General features: G+C 30.0%; 1 protein-coding gene across 1 annotated transcript in view; it reads right to left on the reverse strand.

Moving 5' to 3' along the window:
- Positions 1-12,221, reverse strand: part of LOC106464891 (kinesin-like protein KIF23) — a 45,298-nt gene that overhangs the window by 5,496 nt on the left and 27,581 nt on the right. The window contains exons 12-18 of the mRNA XM_022392694.1: positions 11,689-11,753; positions 10,184-10,280; positions 9,023-9,081; positions 4,244-4,393; positions 2,467-2,577; positions 1,485-1,680; positions 1,181-1,254 (exon numbers count right to left, since the gene is read on the reverse strand). Of these exons, the coding sequence (XP_022248402.1) occupies positions 1,181-1,254; positions 1,485-1,680; positions 2,467-2,577; positions 4,244-4,393; positions 9,023-9,081; positions 10,184-10,280; positions 11,689-11,753 (752 nt within the window). The remainder of the gene's footprint in view (positions 1-1,180; positions 1,255-1,484; positions 1,681-2,466; positions 2,578-4,243; positions 4,394-9,022; positions 9,082-10,183; positions 10,281-11,688; positions 11,754-12,221) is intronic.

The following is a 12,221-nucleotide window of genomic DNA, read 5'->3' on the forward strand; positions in this document are numbered from 1 at the left end:
AAGACAAGTTAAAGTAATTAAACTAAGTATTTACTTACTAACTTAAATAGTACTATTGTTCTATCTAGTACTAATTTTAAATTAAGTAGGTCTGACAATAATACATATATATATATATATATATATATATATATATAACCTATTGTGATATTTAAACCAAGAAGGAGAATTTTTCTTACATACCACAGCTGAAAAAATATTACTGTTATAACTTACATTTGTTTTTTTATGGGAGGGGATATACATGTAAAGCTACAGAAATTATTTGTGCTAGATGTCCTAATTTTGAACTGATAGAGAAAAGTTAGCTAGTGAACAACAGACACCACCAACGTTTAGGCTACTCTAATCAAATAGTAGGTTTTGACCATTTCTCTAATAAGGAATCCACTGTCCCACGGTGCAGAGAAGGATTTTGTGGCATCAAGACATGAAACACACACTTTTGGACTCACAATCACTAACCACTAGACCACATCTGGCCCTATAACTGTTTCATCAGTTATGACCAATATCAAAATTTTACAAAAATAAACAAACTATTATTTAAAACTAATATGTCAGAAATAACCATACATCAAACTGAGTAAAACAAACAGAAACCAAATAAAACATTCAAAGAGACAAAAATAGAATTAATTATAAATATACAAAGATTATATTAATTTATGAAAATATTGAAATTACTGATTAAATGCATCACTGACAGTTCATACTGTAACAGCAAATGTTTTTAGGCTATGTTCACTGAAATTTAAAGAGACTTAAAATCAAATTTGTTTAAAATCAAATCAGTAAATATTTATTATAACTTAAATAAAACTGTATTTTTCATTGAAATTTCTTTTTCTGTTTCTAGTTTATACTACTTCGTAAGAAAATCAGTCAATATTAATACACTTATAAGGGAAATTAAATAATCACATTTGCAGATTTTAGTTTTATAAAGGTTTGATGTACTAGATCTTTTTTCCCCTAAATGTGGTATAAAACTCAATAAGTAATTTAATTGTCAAAACAAATGTTCAATGAACAAAATACTGCTAAATGTTTTCAACACAAGTTCCAGCAACTTAATGTATGAATTAATTCCAACTCAAAGATTCACGAGTATGTTAAAACACAATTAAGAACTGAGATACACTTAACTGATAATATCTTAAACCAAAACTTTACTGACCTTTAAAGGTGCTGAAGTTTGCTCCATGTTCAACCTGGTGTCTAACTGAGGAGTTGAAACAGGTGTATTCTGACCTTTGAAGTCCAAATAAGACAAACTAAATTACTTCTTGATAACAGAATAACAATAACATTTTTAATAAAATCAATATAATACAACTTTTAACCTTCTTTAAATATTTTTCTGTGAAGTTCTGTTATAAACAGGCTTACTTGTGTTCACATGCACTTCATAATGTTATCCAATGATTTTCTTCAGCCATCCACTTTTACTCAAGCACACCATATAAATTATTTTCACTTACTTCCAGACGTAGCAGCTGCTCCATGGGACAAGCGAGGTTCAGATCTAGATGACACGAGCCGAGGACCCAAGCCTTCACCTAACAAAAACTCCCAGTCTTCCTGGGAATTCAGAATCTCTCTTAACTGCTGGATTTTCTCACCAGTCAGGCACATCTTAGCCTCAAGTTCTGCCTGTTTTTCTGCAAGTCTTCGTTCCTATAAAATGGCATTGAAGATATAGATAGATTAAATAACTAAAAAAATAATAAAAAATCAACTTATTCCACTGAAGATATCAGACGGATTTAACAACTCAATAAAAAATATCTAAAAAAAACTGATGCTTGCAATAATCACAAGGATTTAATTGTATGTGGAATGAAATAGGGCATTTACAACTTATTCCTTATTGTAGAGGAAAAAACAAATTTGATCTTAACAAATCATGTTCTTATTAAATGCCTAATGGTTATTCAAAATAAAATCATAAACTCAAATAATGTCGCAAATCCATATTTACAAAAATCATACACAAATGATAATTTTATGAAATATCTAAAAAGCCAGTTTATATTTCTTAAACCATTCACAACTACTACAGACCAAATACATTCCATGGAAATAAAATATAAAGTTCACAGTATATCATGAAGTATATTTCCCAATGAATTGTTTGTTTGTTTTTGTAAATAAACTCGTAGTAGTAAGAGTTTTCAATCATTATTGAGCAAATATCATACAATAAAAGTTACCAGATGCAAATACTTCACTAACCTAATAAAAGCAAGTTCAAAACTAACTCAGGAAACATTATAATTATCCTAGAGTAATGAATGTGTATATCAAACAATTTTGGACAGTTGTTAGATTAAATATAACATTATCCTTATTCGTGCTGTACAGAGATAACAATTGTATATATATATATATATATATATATATAAATCACTGAATACACTTAAACTGTTGTGGTGTAATTATTTTACACCTATGAATTTCTACCATAATTCTCCTCATCCTTCCTCGTTCTGTAACTAGCCGATCCTCCATCTGTTCACGGATTTTCTGTTTCTCTTGCTCTCCTTGACTCAGCAACATTTTCTTTTCATCCAACTATAGTATAAGAACAAATATCTATGTATGCCTATGCTTTGAGACTTTATTTCACAATTTTGATCCCATTTTTCACAAGATGATTATTGTAAATGCATGTTATGATCGTTTTGAAACACTGGGAATGCATCATCACAGAAAAAGAAAAAACATATGAATAAATTTATAACTTACAACATTATATGAAAACAGTAACTATGGAAATTAAAAACTACTACCTCAACATAAATGCTAACATTAAAACAACATATTGCAGTATTTTAAGCTATATACACCTTACATCTCCTTTATAACCACACAGCTTCTTAGAAATCAGAAATGTTCCAAAATGACAACTACAACAAAAATGTCAGCATATATATCATAAAAATATTTCTATAATAAAATAAAAACAAAGATCTGGTACATTTTAGACTGTGAGTTATAGCTGCGAAGGTATGACAATTGAAGGACATTTTGAATTGTCTAAATAATAACTTACAGACTGAAGTACACTAGTGACAAAACATTTTCATCAAACAAAATCTATAGTATTTTGAGTAACAAAACTGCTCAAATATACCTCTAAACTGAGTTTAAGTAAGGAAATATTGTATTAAATAAACTGTGGAAATGAGATATCATAATGGTACATTTTTCCAAAAAATAAAGATTAAATAAACAAGACTCATCAAAACATAAATGATGTATTAAAATTTTGCTAGTGAATTCATATTTTTTTTATTCTTCAATAACAGTGTAATGTAAAACCTAAGCATACAGGCAAAGAAACAGCATATATGTAGAAGAAGAAACAGAATTAGAATAAAGACATTGCTTTAAACTGAACATATTACACAAAATATGTCTATAATGCAACTAACAAGCTAAATATGATGTGTAATCTGGCTGTATATGACGGATCTCAAACAGATAAACCCTACAAAGTTTCATTATTTATATAGTTGTGCTAGTACACAAGTAGCTTTTTTTGGGTGAAAGCAAAACACTCATAATACAGATAAGTAGAGTCGAGAGACTAATCAACATTGGAGACTCCTGAATAGTAGTGCCTAACTTCTTTCATGCCAGAAGGTCACATTTTCAAACAAACTTAACACTAGTTTTCTCAAACAACAGGAGTAAAGATCAATAGTTTGTTTTGAATTTCGCGCAGTTACACAAGGGCCATCTGTGCTAACCATCTCTGATTTAGAAGTGTAAGACTAGAGGAAAGGCAGCTAGTCATCGCCACCCAACGCCAAATCTTGGGCTACTCTTTTACCAACAAATAGTGGGATTGACCGTCACATTATAATGCCCCCATGGCTGAAAGTGCAGGCATGTTTGGCGTGACGGGGATCTGAACCAACGACCCACAGATTGCAAATCGAGCGGCCTAACCACCTGGTCATGCCGGGCCAAGATCAATAGAAAATTCCATGACATCTACTCATCTTGCTATACAAAGTTCTTGTACTTGCATGTGCCACATCCAATGCACTTCAAATACCAGATATGACAGTAGTACTTTTATTCACAAAAATACAAATTGCAAATAAATCTGTTCATTTCTTCTAAGTAAAAGTTTTTATTTTTGTCTTTCAAACAAAGCAAAACACAATTATTTTAAGGTAAGTTACTTCAACTGTGAGTAGAGTTTAGAGTTCCGCAGTATGAACTTTACCTTATATTCTAAAGTTTGCTTGCTTCGTTCATAGTAGCCAACTTTCTGACGCAGGATCTCAGTTGTGTGTTCTGCACTTGACAACTTGCCCTCCAAGCTCCGAACTTGTTGTACTCGAGCCTCCAGTTCCATCTTTAATATTTCAATTTCCTAAACCAAATATTAGAGTGAACCTTCAACCCTTTATTGACTTTTGTTCATAATTTAATCTCTGAAAAAAAATTTTTACTCTCTCTCTCTCTCTCTTATTTTTATGCTACAACTCTAACACAATAACTTAAAGTTTATAAATACAGCTTCTAACCTTCCAGCAAAAATTTCGTAACATGTATAGATAATAACAAGGAGAAATTAAAATTTACATAAAACTTCATGTCTGGAAGAAAAAAAAATTAAAGCAACAATTAAAGTCTAATGACACTGTTTTATTTTATAAAGTTGAAAATCGAAATTGAAATCAAAGTCCGACCATGTCTTCTAATTTTTAATTGTCTCGTACGGAATATGGAGTTGTTACATCATAATTTGTATCTTCACTGGGATTGAAAGATACAAAATAGTAATATTAATAATATTTATAAAGTTTGGTGACGGCTTCAACGGGTGATTAATTACAAGTTTAACACAGTAACAAATTTACTACTTTTCAACAAGGTTTTATCACCATCAAATAGTGATGATGACAACAAAGTTGAACATTTATTATTATGTTATATTTTTAATAGTTTCTTCATTCTCCATTCAAGACAACTCCAAACTATATTAGTCTCAAAGCGAGTTCCTTGTTTATCAAACTACTAATATATATTTTTCTTTCTAGAAATGTTTAGATTATGATTATATTACATTCATTCAACTCGTGTTTTTTTTTTAAGTGCTTGAATTTCCTCTCTTTACACTCAACAGCTGTTCACTTGACATTATTTTTTACATTTTACTATCTTTTTATGCATTTGTATCACTAACTAAACTACATATGGATGTTGGGGAATCCTAACTTCATGCATATTAAATACAAAATGAGATCTATTGTTTTTCAACAATCAGAGAATTTTCTAAGAATATTGTTTTAAGAGCTAAATGTATTTCATCAGTGCAACATATGCTCTCAATATTATATATTATTCTATCCTCATTATGATTTCATCACCGTGTCTGGCCAAGAGCACACAAGTTATGAAACATTTCAACTGTTGCCTTAAAAAGCTAGTCAACAAGTTGTATGACTGTTGACTCTCATAAATTGTCACAGCAGAGCTTTGCAGATGTAGGTTTTTGCAGCACAGTGAAATCACACTAATAACATACAATTTGCCCAAACTTGTAAAATGAATGTGAACATATCTAACTGCATAAGATTTTACCTACTCATAGATAAAGAGTTGCAGAGTCTTATTGCAGAAAAGAACAGCTAGAGTACTTAAAACATAATCACAGGAGCAGTAAGAGTATTCAAGGAACACTGCACTGCAAGGAGGGTGATTACGGATAACAACATCAGAACACTCACCAGTATTCTAGGCAAATTTTATGCTGAAGTTAGACAGGTGTGTATACATTTATTGTAATTTGCGAACATGTAAAGGTACAATCCTTTTTGCCATCTTATATTCAGTGATAAACATATTGAATTAGTGTGGCCCCATTACCAATTAAGATAATTCTTGTATAAATATTATAAACATCTGCACAATGGGCCTCTTCCCTTCATAGCTATGTTATCAGTAGGATGCATATAAACAAATAGGCCTATGAGTTGAAATTACAGTGGTGGTAAATTCATGCTAGAGATAGAATAAAACAATTATTTATTGGTAATTTTGGGCAACAGATCATTTGTTGGCTATCATAAATAGTCAATATTTGTATAATGTGCACCACAAGGATGTCCATATCATGTTCAGTATCACCCAATTTTGCAAAAAGCATACAGTAAATGGCATATTATATAAATATTGATCAGATCGTAAACTCAAATAATTCAGTCTTTTTATTCTACCAATCTCTGATAGCTTAATTAAAAAACTCAATCATAGTGAGATAGAGGGAACTGAAATATTTGAGTTATCAGGTCACCAGCTTTTGTAATTCCTTCATTATTTCAGTGGACAACTAGGCTTAGTTATTCATATTTTCTAGAATTGTATATAATTTTTTCAAGAAGAACCAATAAAAACTTTGATAGAGAGTTGCATTGAAGAAAAATGTGTCAGTCACGTTAACAGCAACACAATTTTTTTTGGTCTGAAAATAATGTTCCTAGTCTCATACTAGCCTTTATCACCAGTCATGCTCATTTTTGGTGACCATGGTTACACATTTTTACCCAATTGTACAATTTCCATTGTGGCAAGTTCATGCTAAATATAAAAAAAATTTCCACAATCCTCCACAATTCATGGATAATAACTTTTAAGGCCCCATTCAAGCAGACCAAAAGCACAGAAACCACTGAAGCTGCACTGGAGAACTTCACAAATGTGTAATCAAATGGGACCACATTGATTTCGGTTTTTTCAGTTATTTGTTCTCATGAAAAGAATCAGTTTTTTGAAGTGAAATGGAAGCTTGTAAGCCCTTTTCAGCTTCTAATCTTTATTGATTTTGTTAAAAGTACCAAGAGATTTTAAAAGCTTAATTGCAATGCCTTTTCCCATCAGAGCATTATATTCATAATTACACCTTTCACTTTTCTCATCATAGCACTGCTCTGAGAAGGCTTAGGATGTAGTTTCAAAGTCCCATGCTGTCTTAAACACTAATTTATTATTTTACATACCCTAGGAATTTAGCACTGGACAAAGCACAGGCTCTCCTTCCTTCAATTGTGTGCATTCCATTTAACATTGTGCTATTCTTAATTCCGGACCGACAAACACAGGGAGGCAACTGGCCGGCAGCAGCCACTTTTACTTTATTATTGTTAATAATTATGTAATTTTTTTTTCATACCAGATACCTAATATAAACACTATGACTTGAATACTGTTCATAAACACTTTGCAGCAAAAGATTTTCCACTTCCATAGAGAACACTGACAGCTCCTAATCATACCAGATACCTAATATAAACACTATGACTTGAATACTGTTATTCCTATTACCACTACACATTGAGGAGTTTAGCACCTGTCTTGGCACAGGCTCTTTTCCTTCCAGTAATCACCACTAACTTTTTCCTTAGTAATTAAATTTCATTTAAATAATATCAATCACTTCCACATATTTTCATACTTGATCCATTTCTATAATTACATATTTTTTCCTCCAGTTGACAAAAGATACCCTTCTTTCAAGTTTTCCTGTTCATAAACACTTTGCAGCAAAAGATTTTCCACTTCCATAGAGAACACTGACAGCTCCTTTCTTAGCCCATTAACATCTCCACCCATATATATGCCAAATGTCTCTTGTGCCTATTTTGTTGTGGTCAAAGCATTGGTATGGTAATGGAAAAAAACCCTTCCAAGGATGATAAGGGGTTATGATATTATGTTCTTTGGCTTTCCATTACTTAACTATCTTGCTCAATGAACATCTTTTCAGATAAGTTTTATATATATATATAGAGGTTGTAAGGCATCACTTAGAAGAGTAAATTAAAAATCTTAATGAATAAATAATTGCTCAATTACAATGTCTGTAAACAGTTCTTTAAATACTAAACAGACTTTAATCATGTAGCATACCTATGTCTAGCTTTACATAATAAGAATCAGCATTTGAATATAATTTTAAATTGAAAAACATTATGGTGATATGATTAAATAATCAAACTGTTTTACTTATTCACAATGCATTATTCATACATTTAAAAAACTATAACCATAACTTATTCATCTTAAAATTAAACTGGAAATATATATGATATGATAACTGGTCTATATTTAATTTTTGACCAACACAGAAAAACAAAAGGACTGAACTAATAAAATAAAATGTGTGTTATTCATGTCATGGTTTTTTTTTTTAGAGCATCCACTTATAATTAGTGAGTAGGAAACAACCATCATTCAGTAGACTAATATACAGTTAGGATTATAAAATGTCTATTCAACATCAGATTTAGCTTTGCTCTTAACAGTTTGTAGTCGCTGAGGTAGTAAAAACTTAGTGACACAAATATCCTTACTCAGCTCTTTGATATTCTTTTTGACTGCTAAATTCATTAATAGATCCAGATATGTGAATAAAAAGAAATAGATCAACAGCTATTTATTCATCATATATACCTTGCATATTCTACTCGTATACCTTCGAAGATATCTTTAGAAATAATGCTTTGTGCAGAACTGTGCATGTTCTTGTGAGGTGCCAACACACACTGTTGTCACATTTGTTCCAAAGTGTGTACGTATCTCTTCACATTTTAACCACAGTATAGTTAGTGAAGATAAAAAATCAAATAACATGATATTTCACACTACAACACATATTCGTGTTACATAACAGGAAAAAATTAATCTCTAAGTTCATCTAGAAGCAAATGTTAGGTCATATTGATATAAAACAAGCACAAGTATAATAAAACTTTAACCCTAAAAGAAAATCAAAATCTCATGATGATAATTTTTCATTAACATTGCTGATAGTTATAACATTATGAGTGTACACTGAACATGAGGGTGATCTCCCCAGTTTAACTTCACTATCACATAACTTTAAATTTGTCAAATGTACAGTGTAAAATTAACCTCAACCATCTAAAAAAAAAAGTAAAAATCTCAAATATAAAATTATGTTCGCAACTACCACATTCTACCACCAGCTTTTTCTTACCTGCTTCATACCAACATTTTCTTTTTCTGTCTCTATTATTTGATTCCTGAAGGCATTTTCTGAAAAGGACATATATATATTAAAAATAATTTAGTAATATAATTAAATTTCAAATAACGTTAATATTTTTGTTAATTTGACTTTAGCACTTCAATATGACTACTTTAGTGTCAGTAAAAAATTTTTTTTTTGCTTTTCTACATTCAGAAAGTAAAGATTATTACAAAGTCAATACAATTTTATGTAATGTTCTAGCATGTAACTATTGCTATCAAAATAAGTTGACTGAAGAAATTATGCATAGAAATTTTCTGTGGTCAACAAACTTATTATGAATAAATTAAGTGAAATGAGCATAAATCACACTTACAACTGTTAATCATATTTCAATGACTTTTGATTATTCAGCTTTTTCTTCAAGAGTTTCACTCAGTCAAAGTATGAGACAATCTTTAGCATAACAATCGTCATTATTAAAATTGTTTACCTTCTAGCAAAGCTTGTCTTACATGGTAAAAGAGAATGTAGTTGTTATCCCTAATATTAAATAATGTGACAATGACCAAAAGTTACTACTAGAGCTGGGGGATTAGCAATATTAACTAATCGATAGTCCCATTAATTGATTATATTCATCTAATTGATCAGTATATTGTTCCCCAAACCATGATACATATAATAAAAGGGGGGTTGGCAGTGAGTGCTGCTAGACAGTTGTCTTCCCTCTAGTCATCAGTTCAAAATTTGTGAGTGGCAGATAGCTTCTGTAGTTTAACTTGCCTTCCATAACAATGACAGAATGAGTAATATTTGATTACTTAGATACAGATTATTATTATTTTCAGTTATTCCAACAAACTCTAATTTTGGTTATTGACTTAATCATAATTTTGATTAATCAATTACAAGACACTAATCAATATAATCACTGCTAATAGGTTATTGATTATAAAATTAATTTTGATTAATCAATTACAAGACACTGATCAATATAATCACTGCTAATAGGTTATTGATTATAACATTAATTTTAATTAATCAATTACAAGACACTAATCAATATAATCACTGCTAATAGGTTATTGATTATAACATTAATCAATTAAGTTGTCCAGATCTAGCTACCACACCATAAATAAAAATTAATTCCATTCTACATACGTTTATTAGCTAGGTCACTTAACAAGGTTTCTCGACGAGATTTTCTATCAATCAAGACTTGGATAATACTCTCAAAGGATTCCTCATCATCATAGTTCTGAATCAAAAATATGTAATCATATAAGCCTTATGAATTTACATGTAATATCGAACTTGTAACTTGATAATTATAGTACTCTTCTTAAAAATAAAAATATCATAATAAAGCAAGGGAACTGAGACTGTATGATACATTGCTTGCATTTGTTATATCTATATTATAAACACGCTTCAGTTTGGTGAAACTATAGGTTGTATTAACTTCTTGATGTTTTGTTTCTTTCATCTATTGGGAATGAAAGAAATCCTTCACAATTAAAAAAATTCTTGAAAGATATTACCATTACTAATCATTACTGGAAATTTACCAGCTCTTGGAATATTTGCTAGAAGAAGAAGAAATAACAAAAGTTTAATATATGCTTCTTAAAGATTAAGACCTCAGTAATTTATTTTTCAGTCACAATTAAGACAGTTTTACACATTCAGGTAAAATTCTTCGGGAGATTTGCTTGTTGTTAAGCTCAAACCTAAACAATGGGCTATCATATATAACATAGAACTGAAACTTCTAACTAATAGCAGAAAACAGTGGCTTAACTACCATGCAGCAGAAAGTGCAACATGGGGCAGGGGGACCATAGTTATGCCACTGGCAGAAATGTGGTTAGAACTATAAAAGTTGCTTTACTAGAATGAGTTTAACAAACTATTGGCATTAACTTTAGCAGTTTTTATGAAATTACCCGACTTCTTCAGTCACCAGTTAATGTACTTTTCCGTTAGTTTCTTTATATAAAAGCATTCACACAAGTAAACTGATATAAGGAGAGAGAAAACATCAAAGTTCTTAGTTTGAAGTACCAACTGGTAGTAGATTATACAGAAGCAATAACACAAGAAAAGTTACTGTGTCCAATTTACACCAGGAATCAACACAGATAAAATTTCTTGTGATCCAAGTGTACAATTAAAGCAAGAAATGTATTGACCAATATTTTTCAATAGCTTCTAGTTACATTGATGTTAACAAAATAAACTTTATTTACATAGAAAAAAAAATAAATGATGTAATACATTTGTTTCTGATAAATCAAATAATTGAAAGAATGAAGCACGTCTAAATCCAAATGTTTGGTATCTTTACATTAGCAACAAATTAATACAAATAAGAAAGCATGAAAAGACTTGCAGTTTTCTCATTTTCGTATAAAATAAAAAGACCTCACTACTGAAAGCCTAGAACATGTTTCAACATTACAATGAACAGTTATCTCATACATATATTTTAAATTCATCTCTCATATTTTATGCGATAAGGAGTAGATTAGTAAAAAGACATCATACATAGGATCTATGACACAACTATTATCAATTTAGTTCAGTTTACTAAGATTAAATTATTGAAAAATGATCTAAAAATATTAATGATAACAGAGTCAGAGAAGAAATAGAATATAACACACCATTATGTCTGGGAAAGGTGGGCCAAGACTATATACACCTGGAGCTAAAAGTTCTTGTAGGTTTCCTAAAAGGAAAAATATAAACACAGCCCTTGGCAAAAATGTATATACACTTTTACAGTTAATTTCAATGAAATTAATTTTAATCATTTCAAAAACAAAACTAAATGATTATTGATTTTAAAAAAATGTGATTCTGATTAGTTCTGATATTACAAAATAATGCACATGTACTACCTGCAAATAATTCTTATTTTCTGAGTTTGATAAATTCTAAAATCAAAAATAAATATGTGAATATAAAAAATTACAATTAATGCATGAAATTTTTTGTTCATGTTCTTTATTTTATCACAGCAGCTCTTGACTAAATTTCGTAGTACTGTTACAAAATCTTGTGATATTCTATCTAACACAAATTTAATAACATCACAAAAAATATATATATATATATATATATATATATATATAGAAATAGTAGGAAAATATATATGTGTGTGTGTGTGTGTGTAGTAAGTACGGTAACGTAAAAT

This window comes from Limulus polyphemus, unplaced genomic scaffold (assembly GCF_000517525.1).
Source record: "Limulus polyphemus unplaced genomic scaffold, Limulus_polyphemus-2.1.2 Scaffold1772, whole genome shotgun sequence".
Classification (NCBI taxonomy): Eukaryota; Metazoa; Arthropoda; class Merostomata; order Xiphosura; family Limulidae; genus Limulus; species Limulus polyphemus.